Raw genomic sequence first — 27,960 nt, forward strand, 5'->3', positions numbered from 1 at the left:
TCGCAAGTGGAAAAATGGTGACGACGGTTCGCGGATTTGCGTTATTTTGGTTGTGAAAATTGCCCAGTTTCGGAGTTGAAGTGTGCGTGCTAAAAACTGGTCCACTCCGGAGTGTCCGCGGGTGTTCGTGTGGTTCGTTACGGTGGACACAGAAATCAAGCTATTTTTCCAGGGGCAACCAGAAAATACCAACTATTTTGGTAAGATAGAGTCTGCTGGCTTCATATTTTTTTGCACAATGGAAGGCTCTTTTTTTCTCTTACCTCATTCATCGTCGAATTGGCAGCGGAGCGAAACAATGAAGTGGGCAACTTTTTCAATAGTTTTAGTTGTTTGGGGAGAGAAGTGCGAATCCGGAATGACGATTCCGTTTCGACGGAATCGACGGTGAATGTGCAAATTTGTTGTTGTTGTTGTCTCTGAAAAAGGTGAAGAAAGGTTGAATCGCGGAGATCAAAGTTGGCCAAGGGGGGGCTGGCTGGAAGTGCAGCATAGGAGGAAGAGGTCCGGATTCAAGCTGACAAGCGAGACAGAGATGCACTGACGGCGCAGACAGATTGAACGAGAGAAGGAGCACGTTAATTACCTTTGAGGGAGGAACGGAAGGGACGGATGGTTCCCCCGTCGTAATCTCGGAGTGTCCTCATTTTCGCAATGGTGGAGGAATTTCGCGACGAAAGCGAATCTCGATGACGTTTTCGGGTGGACAGTGACTGCGGTTGTGTGCAACAAATGGACGGAGAGTTAATTTTAGAATGGAATCGTCATTAATTGGATCGTTCTAGAGTGGGTGCTCTGTGACAGTGTGTTGAAGAAGAGTGTATTTGAAGCTTTCTAGCATTAACTGAACTAATATTTATAGTGGGAGTTGCTGATAAGACTAGGTGAGATAAGGTAAAACATTTGAAAAAAGGGGGAACGTTGAATGTTGACTTGCAGTCAAATAAAACTGTTTGACTTTCATTGGAAACAGCATCTTTTTGAAGGAGTTTTATTCCAGTTGTCGTTTTATGGTAAATATAAAACCCTAAACAAACCAAAAAAAGGGAGGTCATCAACATTTTAGAGCAGTTTCTCCACTTGTTTCTGTCAAGACACATTTCTTTATTTGAAGATGAATTCATCTTCGGCTAATTATCATCAAAATGCTAAATATTTAGTTTGTGCTATCTGTTAACACTGTCTTTTCACAAATAATTAGGCAGATTTGAAGAATTTTCGTTAAGCAATCCAGATTGCTTTATTTGAACATATTCAAAACTTATTTTTTACATGTACATGTACATGTTTCGCAATATTTTTTGTTCTTTGTGGAAAAGTGAAATTAAAAACATTGTAAAATTGGTACTGTCCCATTCTCACTGGAAATCCTGAGGTGCATGTTCGAATCTCACAAAATTCTAGTCTTTTTATGTGCCTATTCTATGTTCAATTTCTGTCTCGAAATTCCAAAGTGGATCCTGGATTCCAGAATTTGATCCTTGAAACTTCTGCTTGTGAGCAGAATGAACCATTTTTCAGAAAAAAATTTTGCTGTTATTTTACTAAAATAAATGTAAATTTGTACGAAATTAACATCTGAAAATTTAAAAAAAGAAGTTTTCTCTTCTTTTGGAAAAGAAACATACGTTTTTATAAGAACACCAGATTTTGGTTACCATTTCTTCAATTATTCCCGATTTTGGCATTACCCAAATTAATTTGATATTCTTGGTCTCGTCATACTTTCAAAATATAAATGAATTAGTTACAACTTAAAATATAATTATTTCTATTGCAACTAATATATTTTATCATAGATCAATTTTTTTTTTTTTGAAGGTCCAAAAACCATCTATTTCGTTCATTACATGAATATTCCATTAAACCACACCCGTCATTATGATTCGTTAACGATGTTTCTTGATGATTCTACAAATATTAGTAGCTTTTTCATAAAAATACACTTTTTAAGTTTTCTCGATTTTGACAACATCCCTGTTTTGGCATCATAAAAATCACGTCGTGCTGCCAAAAAGGGGATGGCAAGTAGCAAAATTCGCCCTTTTTTATTTTAATTTACAACTCATAACTTCTGAAAAAAAAAGCAAATCTTCAAGGTCCTTCGATTAGCCATTTAATGATGATTCACACGATAGATCCGGACGATATCTCATATCCGGCCTAAAAAAAGTGTGAAACTAACACCTAAGTGCTCATAACTTTTGGAAGGGTTGTCAGATCTTCAATATTTCTGGCTTATTGAAAAGATTTTGCAAATGAATTTCGAAAAACAGCAATTTCCCACTAAAACAGCATGATTCGAAAAAAACATTCTCTGATCGTGCTTGTTTTTTTTCTGTTGATTTTTAGAAAATAAAAAAATGCGTCTTTCAATAACGGGAATTTCAGTACCCAAAAAAGCATAGGTCATCGCTCACATTTTAAAGTTATCGCAGTTTTAGTGAAAAAGTATCTCGGAATCCTGTAATTGTAACTTCACCATTTTTTGATATCATATGTAAAATTTCCCGAGGAATCTTAATAAAATATTTTCAGACATAGGCTCTTTGGTCCCGAGACCTTCAAAACAACATTTCTAGAGTTTTTTTAAACTATCTTATACAAATTTTGTTTATAGAACCTTTTTCAAACAAAAAACTCTAGATTTTAAGTTTTCATACGACCTTTTTAAATGTCAAGCTAGATTCTGAAACTTCAAACTATTTTTCCTCATAAGCCTATTTCAAGAGTATTTTTTGAAAATGTTAAGCTCTTCCATGTGTTTATAGGACCTTTAAAAAAAACTCTAGATTTACTCAGATAAAATTTGTTGAAATGGTGAAGAGTTATGATTTTTTGAAAAACTTTTTGAACAACTTTTTTAAAGCGATGTTTGATAAATTGTAAAACATAACACAATATTATTTTTCATTGGTTTGTTGGGAAAATACTTAGTATGTAAAATCTGAACATTAAATTAAAATAAAAATATTGATTTTTTATTTCTTTCGAAGCATTTTAGTGTGTCGCTCTAATTTTTGAGACGGTATTTAACAAATTTTAAGCTGAAATACATCGTTAACAAAAAATGCAATACAAATAAAGAATTTGTAAACATGTAAATGTGATCAAAACTGTCCAGGATTTTTAGATTGTTAAATATTTCCATAGTTGAGAAAAGCAAAAAAATCGATTTTTTCCGGAAAGTGCTGTTATTTGTGTCGAAATTTCGTCAATTGTGAGATTCTAATGTGAAATTTAACGCTCTACAATTTTGTCCAAGAGTGCAAGCGATCCGAGTTGATCATGTAAAGAAACTAGCAATGTAATGAAGAAGTTTTTGTATGAAAAGATTTTTTTTCAACAACTTTTACGGGGAATGGGGGGAGGGATGTGATGATTGGATACCCTATAGCAGGGTGGCCACCTTGGGAAAAAACCGGGAAAACCGGGAAAAACCCGGGATTTTTATCCACTGGGAGAAAACCGGGAAAAACTCGGGAATTCGACTCACAAATCGGGAAAATATTTTAAGTTTATTTAAAATTTGACAAAAGCCCCTCTTTAATGTATTCAATATGTTCTTTTCTCAAAAAGAATATTATTACTGTTATTCTAAATGAAGAATTCGCGAAAACTAGCATTTTTTTCCTCTACAGCAGCGGTTCTCAACCTGTGGTACATGTACCCCTGTGGGTACCGCGAGCGGTCTCAGGGGGTCCGGAAAAAAACCCCCCAAACGAAATATTTAAGAGAAAAAAAACAAATTGATTTGAAGCAAAAGCTAACAACCATATTTAAGGTGCAGTGAATTACGGGCGAATTATTTTTGACCAATCAGAAAATGTTTAAAAAATATTTGAATGATTAACCTATAATTTTCATTCGTTAAGAAATTTTAATATTTTAAAATAGAGTGCACCTTTTTAGAGTTTTTTCTTTTTGTTTTTTTCTACGAATATTTGTTTCAAATTTGTGAATTGTGCCTACTACCATTTAATTTAAAACATTCAAAATATTTGTAAAAAAATCATATGTTTCATTATTTGGATATTGTCAATTCGACCTTTCTTTGCTAAAATATTAGTTTTGCATAAAATTAATATCAGGATTTTTTTTTATTTAAAGATCAAGATTTTTCCATCAAAGAAAGCAGTAAAGAATTTTCTCAACCATTCGATTTTTAAAGATAAAATAGAATGAGTTTTTATTGCAAATAGCTACAACTTCTAAAAAATACTATTAAATAGCATGTTTAAATCTGAAATCAAAACAGTTTTTGAAAATCTTTTAAATGTATATTTTGGGCAGTTTAAAAAATCTCTGTTCCAAAAACAATTCGTCGGTCATCATAAATTTATATAAAATTAAAAATTTAAAAAAAAATATGGAAGAGAAAATAATAGAAAAAACAGAAAAAAAGTCAATGAAAATTTAATTTACAGAAAGAATATCTCCAAATTTATTGGCATTTTCAGCAGATAGTTAGATAGTAGAAATACAGAAATACATTTTATTTTGAAGCTTTACTAAGAAAACTGATTTGAAGAAATGTACATGGACGTTGTGTAAGGGGTAAAAAAAACAAATTAAAGAACAAGCCATAGTTTCAACATTTGAATGCAAAAGTATTTAAAAATGCATTTTACACTAGTTCAGTTGTTTTGCAATCATTAGTCTTCGAAAAATGTACGGAAAAAATCTTTTTGCGATATTAAAGACCGAAAATTAAAAAAAAATCAAAAGATTATTAAATCAACCCAAACATGCTTAAAAATGATTCTAAATGCAGGCGAATGTATTTAAAATAGATTTCAGCTGATTGCACTCAATTTTCCAATGAAATTTATTGAATTTTGAAGGGAGGGACAAAAACTTTAAATAAAATTTGTACCAGCCTTATGTGTTGTTGAAAAAATCGCACCACGATCATTTTTTATGATTTTTTACCATTTTGTGTTTTGGGTTTTTCAGACAGTTTTTTTTAATTAAAATTATTTTCGAAAATTTATACCATCAATCAACTTACCGAAGATACTTAATCGATAAAAAAAGTGTCAAGCTACCGATTTTTTTTTTCATTTGTATGGAACTTTTCCTGCACTGCTGCCAAAGTGTATACAGTTTTTTTTGGACTAATGATTCAAAAAGACTTTTTTGGTTAAAAAGAAAGTACTCACCAAAAAATAATAATTAATTCACAGAAATTGATAATTCTTGGAAGAATCGTTCTTCTTGAATACACAAAACCTTTTTTCAAAGAAACTTTACGAGCATTTATATAAATGTTGATAACAATGTATTTTTGCAAATCTTTTCTACAAAATTAATAAATTGTAAATGCCATTTCCTGTTTTCTAATAATAATTTATGTTATTCTAAAAAATAAAAATGATTTTTTTTATTTTTAGTTTGTAAAATCTATAGAGCATGATGATGAAATATCCCAATCATTAGGAAAATTAGAGGTTTGGATTGGAAACAGATAAAAAACGGCTTCGTTTTCAACTTACTTACTTTGTACTCAAGATATTTGAAAGCTTTCTTGAGGAACTCAAACTTTGAACCAAATGTATGCGTTCCAAAAGTATGTTGATACCAACGTTAGCCTAAAAAAACATTGTTATTTGGTATAAAAACCGTCCGGAAAATTCCTTCTGGTCTCGGGAGAAAACCGGGAAAAACCCGGGAAATTGAAAATCGAAATCTGGTGGCCACACTGCCCTATAGAGATGCCTAAGAACTTAGACGACCTCCAAGATATCCGGATTTGGGAGGGGAAAGGGTTTGAAGGGATACTTCACCGACGAATGAAGTAGTGGGCATTGGTTGGTATATATCAGTAATTTGAAATGCAGTAATAAATGAGTACGAAATCAGAACGGGCTCACCAAATTGGAATCAGGTCCTGGTCAATTTCAGTTTTTAAGAAATTTGAAACACGAACTACCGGCTTAAAAAAAAAATCATAATTTTTTTGGCACTCTAATGTACAGTCTTACTCTCTGGTTGTCAATGTCGAAGGGACCATCAAGGAAAAAATGTTTTTGTTTACAAAACGATGCAGAATGATTTAAATACTGCTCATTTGCAAAATATTTAAAAAATATTTGTAAAATTATCTTTTGTTTGGTATACTGTGAAGGTGCTTTGCAGCGAAGTTCACAGTCATCGTTGATACTTGTGCATTTCCAACTAATGGTATGAATTAAATGCTAACAAATGATTGAAAAAACGTTTGCAACACGGAAAACCATCGGCATCAGATCGTCGACTTTGCTCATCACAACCACATGCAATCAACCGCTTCTTCTCTCAACAATAGTATATTTAGTTCCTCTCTACTACAAACACTTGCTAGCTTGGCCTTTATCACTAACAAGGGTTTGCACCATGTACCGCAGAAGAGTAGGTTGAAATTGAAAGCTCGTTGAATGTGATGAACTCATTAAAGTTATTCGCGTTGTTCTGGCTTGTACAGAATTTGCTAGTTTTAATCAGTCTTTTGACACAAGGTTGCGGTGAAGCTCTTAGTAAGTTTTCGTTTTGTGATTTTAAGACCAAGTTTTTTTTTGATGATTCATTTATTATTTTGTTTTATGGCATTTCTAAAAATCCTTCAAAAGTTGCCGAAATCAAGAAAAGAAAAAAAAGTAAAGTGTTTCCAATCGTGAAACTGCAACAATTTATGACTTCCTTCCTGATGCGGCGATATCGACACTTCCAAAACAAAAACAGAAAGGCATTACTGTAAGCTCGTCGCACGTTGTCTGCCAGCAGTCGCGCGAATATTTCCTTATTTCCATAGTCATATGGTGTGGTGTGGCGTCTTTATTAGGAATGTCCCCGGCGGCGGTTCATCCATCGGTACATGTCAATATTGAAGGGTTATGTTTCGATAATTACGTATTCAAAATATAATAAAATGCTAAATTTATAAAACCTTGGAAATGTTGAAGTTTTGATCCAAAAATATCAATTTAATTCTTTTTAACCCTTTTCAAAAGCTAGTCCAGCTCTGTGCACCGCATACCAAGCGTAAATGCTCGAAACGCTCATTTCCATGTGTCACCCCGCCGCACCATAAGTGCTTCACATCCGCTGTCCGGCTTCAGTTTCATGGGCGAAAAAACGTGCGCAAAAGCGACGCCCTCCCAACCTGTTTGGAGCGAGACTTATCAACGGCGCGCGAACTAAGTATTTACTTGCACTCACTCGCGTTCACCGCATGGCCTCCTGGGTGTGTGTTTTGCTTGCGGGTGAATAGAACATCACCACCACCAGCAAAATGGCGCAAGTGCAAACTAATTAGTGATTGCCCGCGAAGGGGAGAGGGGGTTTGATCGTGAATGACGTCACAAATAAAAAACTTCAGTTGGAGGAAAATGAGACTTAGAATTTGTACGTCGTACGCAAAGTTCTCCACTAAAGGGATGACTATTTGTCATTTTAGAGCTCTCTGGCCGTAATTAATCGTAGTCTTTGATCCGGTCCGGGTTTTATTGAAAAAAAAAACTTACCTATAGTGCCTATATACTTGTTGATCATTTAGTAAAAGTCTCAAAATGACCATTTTAAAAACAAAATAGATAAAATTCTAAAATTCTAAAATTCTAAAATTCTAAAATTCTAAAATTCTAAAATTCTAAAATTCTAAAATTCTAAAATTCTAAAATTCTAAAATTCTAAAATTCTAAAATTCTAAAATTCTAAAATTTTAAAATTCTAAAATTCTAAAATTCTAAAATTCTAAAATTCTAAAATTCTAAAATTCTAAAATTCTAAAATTCTAAAATTCTAAAATTCTAAAATTCTAAAATTCTAAAATTCTAAAATTCTAAAATTCTAAAATAGTAAAATTCTACAATTCTAAAATTCTACAATTCTAAAATTCTAAAATTCTAAAATTCTAAAATTCTAAAATTCTAAAATTCTAAAATTCTAAAATTCTAAAATTCTAAAATTCCAATCTAAATCATCAATCGTAAAATTCTTTAATTCTTAAAATTTTCAATTCTTCAATTCGTTAATTCTTCCATTCTTCAATTCTTTAATTTTTCAATTTTTCAATTCTTCAATTCTTCAATTCTTTAATTTTTCAATTCTTCATTTCTTTAATTCTTGAATTCGTCATTTCTTCCATTCTTCATTTTTTCAATTCTTCAATTCTTTTATTTTTCAATTCTGCAATTCTTAAATTTTTCAATTCTTCAATTCTTTAATTCTTCAATTTCTCAATTCTTCAATTCTTCAATTTTTCAATTCTTCAATTTTTCAATTCTTCAATTATTCAATTCGTCAATTCTTCCATTCTTCAATTCTTTTATTCTTTGATTTTTCAATTCTTCATTTCTTCAATTCTTAAATTCGTCATTTCTTGCATTCTTCATTTTTTCAATTCTTCAGATCGTCATTCCTTCAATTTTTCAATTCTTCAATTCTTTTATTTTTCAATTCTGCAATTCTTTAATTTTTCAATTCTTTAATTTTTCAATTCTTTAATTTTTCAATTCTTCAATTTTTCATTTCTTCAATTCGTCATTTCTTCCATTCTTCAATTTTCAATTCTTCAATCCTTCAATTCTTCAAGTTTTCAATTATTCAATTCATCAATTTTTCAATTCTTCAATTTTTCAATTCGTCAATTCTTCCATTCTTGAATTCTTCAATTGTTCAATTCTTCAATTCGTCATTTCTTCCATTCTTTAATTGTTCAATATTTCAATTTTAAAATTCTTCAATTTTTCAATTCATCAATTCATTAATTCTTAAATTCTTGAATTTTTTAATTCTTCATTTTTTTAATTATTCAATTCTTCAATTTTTCAATTCTTCAATTCTTAAATTTTTTCATTTCTTCAATTCTTCATTTCTTCCATTCTTCAATTTTATTTTATTTTAAATTTTTCAATTTTTTCTTCAATTCTCAATTTCTGAAATTCTATGTTTCTATAATTCTGAATTTTTAATATTCAAAATCTGAAATTATACTGAATAAAAAAGTTAAACTACAAATTCTAAAAATTTAGAATTCAAAATTATTAAATTTAATACTCAAAATTCAAAACATAGAAATTATAAATTCTGATTTTGTTTTTGATCAAATTCAAAAATGCTTTGAATTGTTCATCTGCACGTATTTTAAATGCTCTTCATAATGAATTTGTTTCGTTTCAAAGAGAAAATGATATAAGTGTTGGAGGCGAATAAATGAAAATTATGTGTAGAAAAGCTTTTGAGTAATTTAATTAAGTTTTTCTCAAAACATGGGAAAATTATTGGTATAACGGCTGTTTATATCATCTCGTCGGTGTCGTGCTACCTTGTCGCACGTGCATTTTGGGCCAAATTGAGTTAAGAACGCCATTTTGTGCGGCTTTCAATGCCTCATCTTTTGACCTGCTCAGATTCCCAGAATTCGATTTTGATCCTGAGATTTTCATTAAAACCGGAAAAGCTCCGTGCATTGTTGTCACTCTTCATATGAAAGAAGTTTCAATCTTGTCGTGCTAACTTGACACACCCTGAAAATTGCATCAAAAAGTGACGTGCGACAAGACAGCACGACCAGAGCGATCTGAAAGATCTCGTGATATGTTTTGTAATGATGGAAATCTTTCAATATAAATTAATTGATTTTCAGTATTTTTTTAACGAGGCACGTACTATTAGCTGTATCGCTATTGTTTTGATGACTGTATGCTAAGAGAGCATCAAACCCTCGGCGGATAGATGACTAATGCCTTGGCATCAGCGTCGTGTACCACCTCAGCGTTACTCTGTAGTAGCACTGCAGTGGGTGATGCGCAACGAGTTCAGCATCAGTTAGGCCGGCCACAAGTATGACGTTGCGGTGTGGTGACCACGTCGTCGCCTTCGTAATGCGAAAGTTGTACTTTGGCCTTTTGCCAACGAGTACAGCTGCACTGCCGTGCTGACAAAGTCTCTGAACTGTTTTGAAGAAAACGCAGACTTGGGGGCGGACACACACACAAGTGTGGAGAATCGCCACAACAAGCCAACAAGTTCATTGGCGTTGGTGACTGACGGGGTACGGTGCAAGTGAACTCGATACCCTGGAGGTAGTACCGCAGTACGTATTGATCTACCGCCAGTCCAGCAGTCGGATTGGCAACGCCAAGCACACCTGCGAGTATCTCTGATGTTGTGGAGTGACGCATAGGGTAGACTGGCATTAGCGTGTGTGCGAATTGATTGATGAACTATGACGTGTGCTCCGTGACGTGTGAAAAAGTCATGTTATGATTGGGAACTCCCCCTGCGGGTGTCTTTACTAATTGGATTTCGATGCAGGTGTTGGTTTAAAGGCATGTTTGCGTTTTAAGAGAATTCTTATGATAATTGAAAAAAATGCATTCTTTAGAAAATCGTCTTTTTCAGTAATATATTTTCAGAATAAAAATAGATTAAATTTAAATTGTAACCTTTTTATAATGCTATTAAAAACAACAGAACAGGGACATTTTATTATATTTTCACTACTATCACAATCCATCAACGTATTATTTACCAAGGTTGTTCCAGATAATCTAACTTCAAATCAAAATTCTTTTCAAATGAACACAACTCTAAGAATTATCGACTCCCGAGACCGAGAGAGAGTGAGACTTTATTTACTTCGAAACACCCATTTATTTCCCTTACTGCTAAGCACACACTTTCCAGCGATAAATCCAAATCAAGCAATAACTTGCCGACCAGCAGCAGTAGCCAAGATTAGGAAATTCTCATTTCTCCTTACGTTTATCCTCAACAGTAGCAAGGAAATTAGCATAAAAGTAGACCACTTTGGAATGCTCACGCGCCACCACGTGCGCCGGTGGTGACCTTGCTTAGAACTTTCCTAGACCATTGGACTTGGGTTATTGAAGACGGAATCAACATGATTTCTTTTCTCTATTTTTTAAGGTCTGTTTGTCGGTGAAAAGAGTAAAGTTCACTTTCGTGCTGCTACCCGAAACCGCGTTCGTGTTTATTTTCGCGCCAATGCCAATTCGAAAACTGTTTTTTTTTCTTTTTTAACTGGTTGAACCTTTTACCTGGCACCTGATAACCACTCGCTTTTATCTTCATCTCTTCCGACAGACTTCTAATGTAATATATTATGGTATCACGCTTCGAACGCCTAATGGGGTGCGCCTCGATCCCGCTCGGACAAAGCCCGCCCGAGGACGACAACACGCAATGCTCGGGCCGGGGTGACTGCCTCAACGGAACCTGCCTCTGCGAGATCCGCTACAGCGGGGACGAGTGTTCCGGGTTCAATCTGCCGTACCATGCCGGTAAGAGTCCTCAAGTAATTTTCCTTGCAATTTTCCCTAACAAAAATCTCCAATCCGCAGGCATTTCGTCCGTGTTTTACTTTGTCGCGTTCATCTCGCTGGTCCAGCTGATGATCTGCATCATCGCCGAGTACCAGCGGCTCAAGCAGCCCAGCTTTCTGCGGGCCTGCCGGCTCACGACGCAGAAGCTGCTCTACTTTTTCGTCTTTATCGCGTCGGTGCTGCGCGGGGCGTACTTTACCACACCGGTAAGGAGAACCACCTTAGAGTGAAATCTACTGGCGGAAGAACTAAATTTTGTTTTTCGTTCTCGCTTTTCGTTTTTAGGAAACACTCCAACCGGCGTGGGTTTCTTATCTTATGTCGGCGTACTATCCGCTCGTGATGACCTGCGCCTCGCTCGTCGTCTGCCTGTGGGCTGAGGTGAGTTTTTTTTCTAAATTTTCAATTTCTTCTTAGGTAAGGTTCCTGGATATGGAAGTATACGTTGTACTGATAAGTACTGCGATTGTGGTCTTGGAACGCAAGTGACCTAAAACGGTGTAATTTGAACAAACGCCTTCAGGTAGGCTTTAAGCACAGCACACAAAACATAGCGCATATCTTGAGGTACCAGCAAAATTGGTTCTCTGTAAATATCAAGCGATTTCAGTGATTGAATTTATTATGAAATTTTTTGAAAATGGTCAAATTAACGCAAGCTATTTTTGTTGATAGTTGAATTTTTAATTTGGCTAAAGCTTTGTGAGTACTTTCTCTATGACCAAAGACTAACAAAGCCATTAGTTCGCCCACACTGATTTTTTCTACAATTTTCGCAACTGTCCATTAGACTAACCAGTAAAATGGGAAATTTAATAAAAACTTAGATGCCACTTTTTTTAAGATTTCTTAGGCAAAATTAAGATTTTTTCCAATTTAGAGCAAGGGAAACAATCAAGTAAAATTTTCCGATCTTTTCGAACACAATATTTTCAAAAAATTTAAATCAAGACTTATAATTCAAAAGGGCCAAACATTCAATATTACGCCCTTTTGAATTGTTAGTCTTGATGGGTTGTTTGGTTGAGACTTAGAAACCATCATTTACCTGTTTTTAAACTTTTGCATGGCAATATCTAAGCAATTAAGGGTCGTATCAAAAAGTTCAAAAAAGCAAAATATAGAGAATTTTCTCAGACTTCAAAAATATTTTTTTTAAATGGGCAAACATGGGCACTAATTAAAAAAAAAAATGAAAAACTAAATGAAAATGAAAATGACTATTTTCAAAAAAGTTACCTAAAAATGGCTTGAAAACGGTGCACTTTATCAAAATTGCATTGAAGTACTTTTTGATTGCAAGTTCGTTTTTTTATACGATTAATAGGAATCGTATATTGAAGTCACATCGAAAAATGAAGTTGAAAATTTGTTACAACCAATATTTCGATTTTTTTTTTTTTTTTTTCAGTGTGGTCCTTATGCACACCTAAAACTTTGCCGAGGCCATCAAATTTGAATTTTCATAAATCATTTTTGTATAGAGAGCTGCCAAATTTGTATGGAAAATTATATGGACAAACTAATGAAGCAAAATGGCTTCTTTGGGCATACCGAAGGCACCAAAAAAGTTTCAGCCAGATTAAAAAATACAAAAATTAAAATTAATAAAAAAAAGACCGATTTCGTAGAGAACTGCTCTATATTATTTTTTCGCATAAGAACTTTTCAAATGCAAATTCAATTTACAAACTAGAAATAATATTTGAAAATCTATTGCATAAAAGTTGGCACTTTCAGTTCACTAAAATATATGAAATACGAAAAATAAAATAAATCCTAATCATAACCTTCAACTTTGCCGAACATACCAAATAAAAATCCCTTCCCCAGTTACGAAGTTATCGAACGCTTTCCCTTTTATTTGGGGAATGATGTGGAGAAATCCATTATGCAAAATAACTTTTTTGGAAATAAGGAATCGATGGACCACTCGCGAGTTTTTGCCAAAAGCTAAAGAATTGCTCTTTTATGTCGTAGACATGACCGAAATGGCAAATAACAATATTTAAGTCATTTTTTATAAATATCGAGACATCTCAAGAGTTCAACTGAAATTGGAAATAAAGTGATTTTAACTACTAATTTCTGGTACTCAAGGCGGTTAATTTAAAATTCTTTTTACCGTAATGTCGCTTATGTCACATAGTCAAATCAATGAATATTATTGATCTTGTTTGTAAATTGCGTTTTTAAAACAATGCAAAAAGGTTTGGAAATTTAACAATGCCGACAGTAGCTGAATCAGTGATGTAAGTGTTAAAATAAGGTTTTCATAGAGATATTTGAAAATTCGCTATATTTATTTTACTAAAATAAAAAAAAAATTTATGGCATTTTTTTAATGTTTTTTTTTGAGCGAAATTCGTAAAAAGTTCAGGTAAAAATTTTTTTTTCTTTTTAACATGCTGCCAATGAAAAATCACGACTTCCAGGATCAATATGAATACAGAAAATTATTGGCATGACTCCTTAAAATGATTTAAAGTGAAATACTGGGCAATTTGAACGCATTTTTCAATGTTTTAGAACAAAATATGATATTTTTTTTATGAAATCAGATCATTTTTCAGGAAATCGCGAATTTCAAACGTTTTTTTTTAATTTTTCGTGATATGAAAACATTGTTCCTGAGGCAAAAACCTATCGAATTCCGGGTGAGCCCGAAGGTTTCCGCCACATAGCCTTTTTTGGGACACACTAGTGTTCATGTAAAATATATGCTAGCAAATAAAATTACAGGGCGGTAGGTAAACAAAAATGGGCAAATTTTCGGAAAATGAATAAATATGCCCTTTTTCGAAAGCTTGTAAAAATTTGCAAAATCAACAATTTTTAAAACAAAATTGTAATTTTAAAAATTGTTTGCCACTTTTTCTGCTTTCTTTATTTGGTGCATAAGAGAACCACCTGGGCAAATGAGCAACTTAATATTTAGGAATTTTTTTCTCTAAATGACAGGAAAACCTTATTTTTATCCAAACAAAAGTATGCATACTTAATAACAAGGCCGACGTTATAATTATTCCTCTCATTTAGAAGAAACCAAGTGTTTTTTTTAGAAAAATCTGATAAATCTGAAAGTGTAAAGAATTGCATTATTTTTGTTTCATACTTTAGAATCGTTGTCTTCAAAGGGAAGCTAAATAGTTTTAAACATATTTCTAAACATATTTTAAACAATTGAATGTTTTCAAAAAAAAGGGTGCTAATTTTCCTGGCTCTAGTGCACCACTTCATATTCAACTTTTTTGCACAGATGTTTATGGAAAAAGTGAAGCATTTCCTGCATTATTATACACACATAAACAAGAAATTATCTCTTCACATTTACACATTTACATTTTTAAGAGAAAATTTAAACGCTTCAAAAAAGTGTTGTTCGAAATTGACACATGGTTAGTTCTGTTTTATTTATTTACATTGTTTGTCGATGATCCACAGCTCATATTTCTTCCAAAAACATTCGCTACCAACAATCCCAATATTGCTTCCTACATTCACCAGATAAAATCACGTTGAGTGTTTTTTTTTTTGGTAATAACTGCCCATTATCGTTCTCCCTTAGAAGGTAGACAATTAGAATTGTGTTACTTCGTGTGGTGGAGGACACGCAACAGTAAACAACATTATCTATGCGTGTGTCTCTTTCTGTTCCTTGATTTTCTCAAAAGTTTTGTTTTGTTTCTTAATTTGGGGGGTTCATTGGTCTACCTCGGCGGTCATGCTTCGCAGCTTCAAGTGAATTGCATTTAATTTGAAACATATTATTATTGTGGTAACAACTAAATGTCTGACGATAAAATGAATTTTGAACAATCTTAGACTATTCCTTGTTACGTTCACGTTCTAGATCATATTGTCGTATTTTGACTTCCCTGAACGTTATTGCGTAATTTAGCTGATCTGTAATTACTTATTTGAGTGCAATCAACAGTAGCAAAAGTATATTTCCGGCATCTCATTTGATGAATTTCCATTAGAAAATAAACTCATATTTTCTTCCATTTCTTATTACGCGAGCACAATTTATCAATTATTCAACCTAGCAAGTGCGGCCGCAGACCATAAGTATGTTTGCGTCAAGCCGGTGACATTCGGTATTAATCAGCAAGAAAGCTATCTAGCGATGGCGCGGGCAAGCATCAGGTATTTTTATGGTGCATCACGCCGTGGTAAACAAAGCCATATGTACAAAGTGCTGCTGGTTCAGACAATTAGCTTCCTCCCGACTCGGAAGGGAGCAGTGGGGTGAAATGAGAAACTTTGAAATATTTTTTAAACTGAAAAAACCTAAAAAAAACTATCAAAAATACCTAACAGTAACTATAACTTGAAAAAGGTCCACAAAAATTGTAAAATTTTCGATTGCTCATCAAATTTTGGTTTTGAAAATATTTTTTTAAATTTTTTTTTGTCTAGATTTCTGATGTTTTCGAAAAAACACTATATTTTCAAAAAATCATATCATAATCGACTCGGAAGGGAGCATTGCGGTGAAATGAGAAACTGAATTATTCAGCACAAAATACAGTACATAACAAACTATTCATATATTTTATGGGAGTTGCACACAATAAATATCATATTTATTATTTATTTTTCAATTCAAAGTTTATTCCGGATGTTTGGTATTGAGCAAGTCATGATTCCAAATTTTCTCAAAAAAGAAAGGGCAGATTTTTTTAATTTCAACTTCCATTTGAAAAAGCGCAATCGATTCTTAATTATAAAGGATACATTGCATAACATTTATGTTTTTATTTGCAATCTAAAATGGTTGTTTAATTCTTCTCACATCAAACATAATAAATTGATTCAAATTTAAAAATGCGTTAAAAAATATAAATTTTGTGATATTTACGCTGGAAAATTTTTATTTTTTCGGCTTCCATTTTGAAATGGGGCCATCATAAACCAAGTGGACACTTTTCTAGAAATCTCAAAGCCAAAAGTATTTCCCATTTTTTATTTAACTTGTTATGACAAAAAATTAAATTCCCAAAAAAAAACTTTTTTTAATCTAGAATTTTTTTTATATTTTTTAAGAGGACTAAAAAAGACATCTTTTCAGTCATGTGCGTGATGGTGCAAAATCTGATTTGAAAGATATGATTATTTGAAGAAAAAAAAGTTAAAAGATATTACTTTTTGAAAAAAAAAATAATTTAAAGGTATGATTTTTTGAAAAAAAAAAGGTTTTTTTAGAAAATTTCGATGGACAATAAAATTATTCAAACGATTTTTTTAAAGCAGTTTACCGCTTTCATGAAAAAGCTACTTTTAGGTAAAATTTTCGATTTTTTGGCATTTTGAGTTTAAAAAATAGTTATTGAAAGAAAAGCACCTCTGAAAAAAGATTTTTGAAGAGCTGAGAAATTTCCTATAATTTTCTTTATAAAACTTTGAAAATCGGACAATTAGTTTGAAAGATACAGCCTCACACATGAATTGGTCAAACTGTCTCCTAATTAGCTTGTTATTTTCAACTGACAATATCTCGGAAACTATTAATTCGAATTTCAATCTTATAAACTGGTTTTTTTTTCGAAATTTTCTGATTTTTTGAATGAAAAAAAGTTAAAAAAAATTTAAAATGAAGCTTTTCTATTGAAAAGATTCTTCAGAATAATTTTACTTTTTTCATAATTATCACCAATTTATTTCTCAGTATTTGGAAAATACTTTTTCAGACGTGCTTTTTCATTGAATTGTTTTTTAAACTGAAAAAATCTAATAAAATATCAAAAATACCCAACAGAAACTATAACTTGAAAATGTTCCACAAAAGTTGTGAAGTTTTCGATTGCAAATTTAATTTTGGTTTTAAACATTTTTATATTTTTTCGTCCGAATATCTGAAATTTTCCAAAAAACACTATATTTTCAAAAATTATGTTTACATATGTCCTAAACAACATTTTGCCCCTTCGCACATTATTACTCAAAAGATGTCTTTTTAAGAACTTTAATACTCAATTATTTTCCCTTTGGATTTGAAGTTAAAATAACGAGTAATTTCCTGGTCTGTCTTTTTTTTTGCTGATGATCCAAAAATTAAAAAAATGCGTATTTTGGAAATTCAACTTTTATAAAAAGTGAAATTAAAAAAAATTACCTAACTTTGCCCAATGCACCAAATCAATCTGAAAATATCTTCTCAAGATACATAATTTCATACATTTACATACCCATTTTGTATGAACAACCCCAAAAATTGTATGCAAAATGACTTCTTTAGAGATAGCGAATGAATTGACAAAGTTAATACATCCAAATAAAAAAATATATTTGTTTGGCATTTGGTTTTTTATTGACTAACATACCTGTTTTTAAAATTAACTTTGTCAATTAAAACTTTTTCCATAGCTCAAAAAGTGCCACCCAAGCTTTGTGTATTGAGCTCAATCAATCAAATGCATCTTATATTTTTATTGACAAAACAGTCCAGACTCGATTATCCGAAGGCTTAAAAACAATTTTTTTTCGTTGTCTTATCTTTGATTGTCGAGCTTAAGTTTGACCCCTAAACTACGTTAAAGTGATTAAGAATTTTTAAATCCCAGATGGCGGCCAAAATGGCGGTGATGCAATATTGAAAAACGCATTTTATTATTTAAAAGGCAATCAACTATTCAAATTTGACTAAAATGGGGTCGCAGAACAAGAATTTGATGTTTAAAACAAGAAAAAAGAAAAAAAAAACGGAAAAAAATGTTCGTGATTCGATTACCCGAAGTCCCATACAAACCTTCAGATAATCGAACTTTGGATAATCGAGTCTGGACTGTATACGGTATCATATTACTTTGCAATTAATTAATATTAAAATTAATTTTAGCAAACAATACTAATTTTGTTATGGCTTCTGTAGCAGTTTACCATTACCATTTCACCCCCTGCCACCCACTTTTTCCCACAACCAAAAAGGGCCGACCAGCGGCGACGGCAGGCGGCCACCCATTCATCAGCCAGTCAGTGATGAAGCAAATCGTTTGTCCTGTCCCGCGCTCGCACACGCCGCGTACTTCACATTTGTTTGCTGGCCATTTGTCATTATTGTCCGTGTCCACCAAGTGCTTTCGAGCAGGTAGCGCAGGCGGTGCCTGTTTTACGCGCGAGGTCACAGTCTGTCAGTTCTTTCCGGTACAAGCGAAAGGGTTTCGATACGGCAGCCTGTTGTCACTTTGGTTCCGATCGTCGTTTTGAAAAGTAGCTAATTTTCGAGTTCTAAATTTAGACATTTCATAAGTATGATTAATTATGATTATTTTTATAAATAATTTCTAAAAATCATCTTTCTCCTCTCTTCCACCAGATTTTCCACCTGCGCGACATCCGCTGGGAGCGGTCCCAGTTTCTGTCCAAGAGCTTTCTGGGCTTCCTGGCGTTCAACCTGTTGCCGTACAGTTTGTTCCTGGCGGAGATTGCGTACTCGCACCTGTTTTCCGGCCGCAGCACCAACTTCTTCAACGGCTGTTACGCCGCCCTGCTGCTCATCGTGGTCATCTTCTTTCTCATCTACGGCGTGGAGGTGTTTTTCAAGGTGAGTGTGGTCGAGGTTGGGGGCAGCTACCCTACACGAAGCAAGTGCACGAGTCCTCGGCGGTGGCGTTCTTTTGAGAAAAGGAATACAACAAAAAACTGTGTCAAGTGTGTCGTCCGTGGGTCGAGTGTGAGAACGCGAAGGAAATAACAAGTGCCGAGTGCGGGTGCACTCTGTGGGAGAGTTTAAAAGTGCCAAAGGGTTGATGTCGCCATAATTGGACAAAAATTAAATACTGTGGCTTATAAATTTTGAATTTTCAACGAATCTGTGATTAAAAAACACGACCTAATTTCACCAGTAATGGAACAAATTAACAAATCTCAGTTTCAAGTACGGGTTTCTGAACGGCACGGAACAAGGTTCAATCGTTAAAAGGATTATCTAACGTAAGTCGGAACACTTCATTAAAGAAGCCGCCCTGTTGACGACATGGAAATAATGAGCTTCGAGAGGCCAAGACAAATATTTTTGTTTACTGTAAAAATTACTGTCAGCAACAAGAAAGCAAATGTGCAGGAAAAAAATCAGGATTTTTTCTGGTACTTTTGTATCCGACCCTTTCCGATTTCAATGAAATTTTGTAGAAATGTCATCCTAGGCTTGTATGAGCCATTTTTGTGTGTATGGAGCCAGTTGCACTTGAAAATTATGTTTGAGAAGGGCCTAAGTTATTTTTTTTTGTATTTCGTAATTTAAAAATTACTGTATCTCAAACATCGTATCAAAAAGTGGTCAAAGACAAACTTGTAGAAAATTGGACGGGCTTTCTGAAAAAAAAAAAAATACACTGGAAGAAAAAAACACGCCACTTCTATGAGATTTTTCGATTTTTAAGTATCAAAGTTAAATTTGAAGGTGATGTCACGATTTTTTTTTTCGTTCAAAATTTTTGAGCATATAAGCTAAGATGTCACGGACAAACTCTCGAAAAATGCAGGATGGTAGGTTTCTCCTAAAAAAATACAAAAATCATTTACTAAAACTGTATTTTTATGTGGTCCAAACGTCAAAATTTTTAAAAAGCCGATAGTGGTATTCTCCAGACAATTTAACATACAAACTTCAAGCGATAAGAGGAAGGGGTCCCGTGGTCATAAAAACCTCATGCATTACGTAAATTTAATTATATTTTTAATTCTTGGAAAAAGGAAATATATTGAATAGCTTTTCAACCAATTTAAAAAGGATGTTATCCTGGAGATCTGAACGAGGCTTGTGGCAAAAAATCGAGCTTACAATTTGCGATCTACAGAAACAAATAACGAAAAAGATATATTCGCAATAGCTGATACAGTGATAACATTTATAAGCAATTTAGTCAATTCGTCTTTTTTTTTTCCAATGCGTGTTTGTAAATTTGGAATATTTAATTTTGGATGGTTGAATATTACCTCTTTAATGGTGTAATTTTACCTCAATTTAGAATGAAAGAGTGACATTTCACCAGAAAAGTGTTAAAAATACATATTTTCAGAGGTAAAATTACAAAAATGAGCAATTCTCCACGAAATTGGCATAAAATTGAATGTTTGTCCTTTTTGAATTGTTAGTCTTGATTGAAAAAAAAGTATTGTTTTCGAAAAGATCGGAAAATTTCACGAATGTTTCATAATTTAAAATTGTAAATCGGACCATGAATTGCTGACATAACGACATTAGAAAATGGTGGGTTGTTTGGGTGAGACTTAGAAAACATCAATTTTCCTGTTTTTAAACCTCTGCATGGCAATATCTCAGCAACTAAGGGTCGTTTTAACAAAGTTCAAAAAAGCAAAATATAGAGAATTTTCGAAAGTATTTTTTTTTTTTCAAAGGTGGGCAAACATGGGCACTAAATTAAACAAAAATGAATATCTGCGACTATTTTTCAAAAAAGTTACCTAGAATGTCTATAACTTGAAAACGGTGCAATTTATCAATTTTTTTTACTAAAGTGCTTTTTGATTGCAAATTCGATTTTAAATCGAAAAAGGAAGCTGAAAATTTTTTGTGACCGATATTTCTTTTGTCTTTTGTAATACATTTAGGTTTTCTTTATGAAAAATGCGTTTAACGTTTTTTTTTTCATAAAATTATTTTTATCAGGTCCTTTTCGGTGCTGTGACCTGGTTAGGACCGAGTCGGCTTTTGTAATTACTTTTTTACTAAAGCTAAGAGTAATAACATTTTTTTCAAAAAAAGGAAAACAGCAAACAAAATGGTGCAGATGCTTATGTTATGCATGACCAATAAGACAAGCACAAAGCTCTTTAAATTTGGTCTAAATATGAAATGAGAAAAATTATCTATTTGTAAACCCTTTCAAAAGTTATGCTTCATTTTTAAAATTTTGATATTATTTTTATTGAAACGATCAGTGAATTTCACCGAAAAAAAAAGTTTTGAGTAAGTTATTTACTTCTTGTGTTTCTCTTTGCTTCGTCGTTCGGTCTGTCGTGGATTACCTTGAACGGCCATGATCAACGACGACCAACTTTTTAAAACTTTTTTTTTTTGTAAAATCGCTTTAACTCGTGATGGTTACAAGCAAACCCCTTATGTTTATTTATAAAAAAAATTGTAATTGTCTGCTCTACAACTTTGTAGAATATTTTTACACTCTGAAAAAATACCCTGCAAAGTTAGAAAAAAACATGAAATTTTTTAATAAAAAATGTTGTTCTAAATGAAAAAATACGTTTCGTTATTGCAGATTTGAAAAATTCATTGAATTTCCTATAAAATGACATGTCCCAATTTTTACTTACGAAAAGCTGAGAATTTTTGTAACTATTTTTATACTTTTTTTCGATGGAGAATACGTTTTTATAGAATTCTGAATACGCAATCAAATCGGGCGTCCAATTTTACATAAAAATCTCTTAAACATCAAATTTCCAAACTATAAACAACTCTGGCTGAAAATGGTTGAAAAACACGTCTTTTTTCGCATGTGTGTGTGTGTGTGTGCAACCAACCAAACGGGACCACGCGGTCGCTTCTTACAAATTGAGTTGTTTCCATGTATTTTTAGATCTTCATTCTATACATGCAAATAACTCGCATAGGCATTTGGAAGGTGTTAGCTCTGCCGAACTTCGGTGACCCATTTCTACGCTGGCTAGCCGAGCGCGAGGTACCTCAGCTTTTATCGACAAGCCCCGCCCTGAAGAACGTTTGCACCAATCGGGTTCAAACGTTATTTATTTTATTTATTGTCAAATGGACAAGGACCCAGCGCGTATATAGTTGATAGTAACAGTATTCCTAATTCCAGTCATAGCTCACCAAGCTGTGATGGCGTAGTGGTTAGCATTTTTGCTTGCCAATCCAAAGGACGGGGGATCGAACCCCGACTCGGGCGAGTTTGATTTTTCGTTCATGTTCAGAGTTTCAAGATTAATATTTCCTATACTTTCTCGTTGGGAGCAGATGGGAATCGAACCCAGGACCATTCGCTTAGAAAGCGAACACCGTAACCAGTCAGCCACGGCCGCTCCATAAAAACACGTCTTTTTTCGCATGTTCAAAAATGGAAGGCGTCGTACCGCCCCACCGCCACGAGATATTTAAAAAAATGGTCAGGGACCAAAATTACCCTTTAGAACAACGTTTTACGCAAATCGGAAAGGGGTCGGGGTAACTGTTGTGTGAGTTGGATTATGAGTATGAGTATGAGATATGTTCCGAGAAATCCGATAAATATGTTTTCAGACATAGACCCTTTGTTCCAGAAATGGTCAATATACAATTTCCAGAGTTTTTTTTTTTTTTTTTGAAAAGGTCCTATAAGCTATTGTCTTTCATGTGTTTATAGGACCTAATCAAAAAAAAGTCGAGATTTTATGTTTTCATGCGACTTTTCAAAATGTTAGGCTACACTTTCTGGACGTTAAAAAAATGTTTTCTTTAAAGCCCAATTAATAACCTTTCATTTGCGTTCAATAGAGCTAAAATCAGTTAAAATGGCTCGAAGTTATGATTTTTCTAAAAATAAAGGTTTTGGCAAAAAAAATGACGAAAATTACCGTTTTTGGGACCACCCTAGCACGGCGTAGGTCACCGTAATGGCAAAACAAAAAAAAAAGTACTTATTTTGGCCAAGGCACACCCAGAAAAATTTTGAGCTCGATTGGAGAACTTTTTTTTCGGTTTATACTCTTTTCAAATGGAATTGCTGCAAAATGATTGAAACTTACGTGCAGATATTAAAATGATTTTTAAGTGTCATGTTTCCATCCTGATCCCTCTGGAAGTGCATTAAAGCGCAGCTATCAATTACACAATCCACAACAGCAGACAAAGCGGTGCGAAAATTATAACAAATTAAACTACTGGTGCGGTGTGTGACTAACTCATTTAGCTCCATGTCACATGTTTACCGGCGCTGGACGGTTTGTTGTTTATCGTCAATTTGCTTCATTTTTTTGTGGGTGGTAAAGTTTTGTAGTATGATTTTTTATGAAGTTGTCAACGATTGTAGGGTGACCGTTACCGTTGGTCGAGTTGCAATAACAAGAAACAAATAAAAATGTTCAAAACAAGAAAACTTCTTGTTAGGAGAATTAATTGCTTATTTCGTGTCTTTTTTTTTCCTAGCAAAGCGGCATCCCGCTCTCTTGTCACATTTTTGTTAAATTATTAATATTTTTTAATCCAACTCAACTTGTATCCTTTCCCTCTCAGGTACGCGGCGGTTTCGTGTACGACTTTGGCACCGTCCCGAACAGCGAGAATGTGAACGCCAGCCAGCTGCACCAGTCGCGCTTCGGGCTGCTCAGCCAGGCGATTATGCTGATCGTCATCATCGGGTTTCTCACGTCGGAAACGTTGGGCGACTTTTGGAAGAAGAAGTAAGTGGTTGGAATGACTATTGTTAAAAGATGATTCTAATAACCATCTTCATTTTTTGCCGCAGGGTCCCCGTGTACTCCCGCAACTGGCACGACATCGTGTTCCGGCTGGCGGAGGTTGGCGTCGCGCTCTGGTTCCCCTGCTGTCTATGGAACTCGATGGCCCCCGAACAGCTGTGGATTCTGAATCCACGCAAACTCCTGACGCGCCAAATCGACCCCGTCGCGGGTTGTTCCGGTGCCGGTGGGTCCGCCGGCGACGAGCCGGAAGCGTCCACGTCCACCGCCGAGGAGGGCCAGTCGTTCCTGGCGAAGAAGGACTGCTGGATCTGCTACGACAGCGAAAAGCTCGAACCGCTGATCCAGCCGTGCAAGTGCACCGGGGACGTCAGCTCGGTGCACCACGAGTGCCTGCGGCGGTGGCTCGTGGAAAGCTGTGCCACCTCGGACACGGTGCTCAAGTGCAAGGTGTGCGAGTCGCCGTACGAGATCGAGCGGTCCAATCGGTGAGGTCACATAAATTCGTTTATTGCTACAATTTTCTAAAATAAAATGATATTTTTATGATATTTTTATTAATATTTGGCGCAAATGAAATTAGGTAGACCCTGTAACGCCCGTTATAGCACCAGTGCTCCGATAAATAAAATCTTTTTGAAATTTCTTGAAAACTATCCAATGAATTCAAATTATTCCTGTTTAATTTTTTTTTTTATTTCATCAATTTCGTCTAATCAGTGATAAATGGCAAGGAATGGTGAAGCCTCTCCTTTTTTTCGTTCGAATAGTCTTTTATTTTATTTTTATGAATATTATTCAAACATTACTCAATTATCTTCAATCAATTATTCTTTATAAATTCTTTACAAAACAAATTTATCCAATAAAATATCCAAGGGACAGGGATCCAAAGGATTTTCAAATAACCAAAGTCTTAAAAATTCTTCATTAAACGAGACTAAGTCTTGTTTTTCAAAGATCTATATATTATTATTGAATTTGTTTTTTAACCTTTTCTATATTTTAAATATTTGTTGTTGTCCTGTTGTACGATTTGGCATAACACTTACTTTTTGCCTTCCTCACTTTACTGAGGAAAGGCTATAAAATCACTCGAAAATTGAACTTTTTAAATACACCTCCTAGATATACCTTCACTAGGGTGCCCAGAAAAAATGACCCCCTGCTCCACAAGCGGAAAACGGTTTTTTGGGTTATTTTAAGCATCTGTGAAAATTTTGAGTGAAATTGGATGAGATTAACCCATTGATACCCGAGCCTAAAGTTGGCAAAAAAAGGATTTTCATACAAAAATGACTTTTTTTAAATCGCTAATAACTTTTCAGGATCGAGTTTTACAGCTTTGGTATGTTCTACAAAGTTGTAGAGCATTAAATTTTCAATGAGAATCTCACTTTTGGGAATATTTGGATGGAAGTAGCGCACCGTACAGACCAAACCGTAAGAAAATTGGATTTTCCATACATTTTTTCGATTTTTTCCATACAAACTTCACCTCCGAGTATCAATGGGTAAATGATGACCGATTTTGCTCATATTTGGCCCAGAGTCCTAAAATAGGTCAAGGAATAATATTCAGCTTGTGGAGCGAGGTTTTGAAAAAAAGTTCCATATTCTGGGCACCCTAACCTTCACGTATACATATCGACTCAGACTCAAATTCTGATCAAATGTCTGTGGGGATGTGTGTACACATAGTTTTTTTTCCACACGTTTATCTCAGAACTGTAATTTTGGTCGGATTAGCCTTATTCGGTCCGTTTTGGGGTCTAGTAGGACCCTATTCAAAATTATTCAGTTTAGCGAAGTATTTGAGAAGTTATGCTATGAAACAGATTTTAGTAGATACAAAAAGGGTGATTTTTTGCGCCAGATGCGGTGGCCACATTGCTTCAAATGAGAGTCTGCATTTTTTCTGGAAAAGTCTGTGCAAGGTATATTTTTTTTTATTCATAATCTTATTTTTATTAGGTCATTTTCGGTGCTGGGATCTGATTTGGACCCAGTCGGCTTTAGAAATTAAATTAAATTACTTTGAACACGTGAGAAAGGCATCAACCACCTAATGGTGGATTAAGAAACGTTTTATCAAGAAAGGCAGGGAGCTAAAAAAAATTGGCTGGTTTTAAAAAATCGTCAAACTAAAATTAATTTGTTATTTTTTTTTTAATTGGTTTTTAATATGATTTCTAAATTTTACACAGGAACTAAATATTTTCCCTTGCATCGAAAATCACAAAAAGTTATAAGAAATTAAAAAAAGCAAAAACTTACAACATGCAACCAAACGTTGTCAATGCATGCATTTATTTAAAACTTTACAATTAACTTGAGCGTCCAATTTCTCGGAGTTACAAAAATCCCGGGAAACGGAACGGGAAATTTAAAATTAAATGAAAATAGTTCTGATGTTGGTCTTGATTAATATTTTGCAACAGAATTTTTTAGGACAGCGATTTTATGGTTTTTGTATCGTTTTATAACGCTTTTTGTATGATTTTATTATGCAACATGGTTTTTTTTAACTTTATGAATGACTTTGGTTGGAAGTTTTTTTATAGCAAACAAAGATGATTCAAATTATACGATAAATTAACATCGTTCCACAATCAGTCTTTCACTTTTTCACATTAAACCGTCTAATACCCATTGTAGCATCAGTGCTCAAATTTTTTTAAACTTCAAATTGTTATTTCTTGAATACAATTAACCCCTTCCCGCCCAGAGTAAAATCGAGATTTTTTACGTTTTTCACAATTACTCGTAACTGGATTGACAGAATTAGATGAATTTTTAGTGGTTATAAGTTAACATTATATATAAACTAATGCAGGTTGAACCAGGTTGAAAAAATGGTTGGTTGCAGAGAAATTTAGTTTTGAAGACAAAAATTAGTGGTGCTCTGGAGTAACCATGGGCGTTAGAGGGTTAAGGTGAAACAGGAAGGCAATGTTTCAGTTCCTATTTCAAGTTGTAAAATCTCAACATGAAATTTTATGATCATCCGACTACATAAACAGTAAATTAAATTGAACAAAATCATATTGAGTTCCTTCATTGCTGTATATGTAAAAAAAAAAAAATTGTACCAAAAATTTAACGAAATGTGTACTTCCGCTTGGATTCGGGAATTCCTGGGAAATTTACAAATTTTTCGTGAAACGGGAAATATTTTGTAATTTCTGATAGTAATACATAATTTATACAGTTAATTTTTTTTAGATTGAACAAATATGTAATTATTTTTATAACCTTAAAACGATTAAATTTGTTTTGTATCTTAGTGTTAACTGGGCTTTAAACCCCAAAACTGTTTTGAAGTATAGCGAAAAAAGTTAACCGCAAAGATGATTCGTTGTAATGGATTTTATCGGAGCATAAATGTTCAACCAACAATACAGTTCTGGGATGGGACTTCATATTTTCTTGAATTAATTGAAGGTTTAAAGAGTTGAATAACTTTCATATCGATTTCTTTTTTCAGCCTCGACTGGGAGAAGGGCTTCACGATCCAGCACTGGGCCAAGACGATCATCATCGTGACGCTGATGTGCATCACGGGCGCCGGCGCTTGGGTCATCATCCAGCTGAACGAGGACTCGTTCGTGCGCGTGCTCGTCGCCGGCTTCGCCATCATCATCGGGTACATCCTGTTCAAGATGCTGGGCGAAAACACGGTGACGGCGATCGAGCGGGCCAAGGTCAGCTCGATCAACATTGTGACGTCGGCGTCGGATCTGCACTCGGCCTCCACAAGTGGTGGCAGCGGGGTGCACGAAAAGCTCAACACGATTTGTCAGGACGTGGAGTGCAAGTGAGCGAGGAGCGAACGAGTGTTGATAGGTGAGAAATAACAAACAAAAATATCTGTGACTGAAAACCCCCCAATCGACGCAAAGCAGAAAGGAAAGGACATCATCGTGAGTTTAGGTTTTTTTTTTTGCTAGTCGATAAGAAAAAGTTTATCGAATAAGTTAGTTGTTTTTAGCGCAGAGACGTACGCGGTGGTAGGAAGCTATTCACAGTTTAGCTTGAAACGCTCACACACACACATTTATAAATATTTAACGACGACCCAAAACAATACCTGAAACTTGTTTTAAGAGCAGCCGCGTCCTGCAAAGTTTGCGAATATTGCGACAACTCTCACACTTACACAACACACACACACGTATATAAATAGCTTTTTATATATACTTTTATAAGAGATCAAATGGCGAGTTTACACACA

The 27,960-nt window shown here is 34.1% G+C and overlaps 1 protein-coding gene across 2 annotated transcripts; it reads left to right on the plus strand.

Annotated features, from left to right (window-relative positions):
• The first annotated feature begins 11 nt into the window (after positions 1 to 11).
• Positions 12 to 27,960, plus strand: LOC120420890 (uncharacterized). 2 transcript variants are annotated; one of them, XM_039584011.2, is made up of 8 exons: positions 12 to 200; positions 11,089 to 11,285; positions 11,346 to 11,533; positions 11,613 to 11,708; positions 18,646 to 18,873; positions 23,542 to 23,708; positions 23,774 to 24,214; positions 27,214 to 27,960. In XM_039584011.2, exons 2-8 carry the CDS (start codon positions 11,108 to 11,110, stop codon positions 27,545 to 27,547), a joined length of 1,632 nt encoding a protein of 543 aa, XP_039439945.1. In that variant the 5' UTR covers positions 12 to 200; positions 11,089 to 11,107; the 3' UTR covers positions 27,548 to 27,960. The 2 variants fall into 2 exon arrangements, with proteins under 2 accessions (XP_039439945.1, XP_039439946.1); XM_039584012.2 differs by lacking the exon at positions 12 to 200 and adding an exon at positions 547 to 884.

Source organism: Culex pipiens, chromosome 2, assembly GCF_016801865.2.
Source record: "Culex pipiens pallens isolate TS chromosome 2, TS_CPP_V2, whole genome shotgun sequence".
In the NCBI taxonomy this organism is placed as follows: Eukaryota; Metazoa; Arthropoda; class Insecta; order Diptera; family Culicidae; genus Culex; species Culex pipiens.

Excerpts from the sequence above, each read along its gene's own strand:
- LOC120420890 (XM_039584011.2), top strand. The coding sequence starts at position 11,108 with ATGGTATCACGCTTCGAACGCCTAATGGGGTGCGCCTCGATCCCGCTC. Across the intron at positions 18,874-23,541 it reads GCGTGGAGGTGTTTTTCAAG|GTACGCGGCGGTTTCGTGTA; the intron begins GTGAGTGTGGTC and ends TTTCCCTCTCAG. Across the intron at positions 24,215-27,213 it reads GAGATCGAGCGGTCCAATCG|CCTCGACTGGGAGAAGGGCT; the intron begins GTGAGGTCACAT and ends TTCTTTTTTCAG.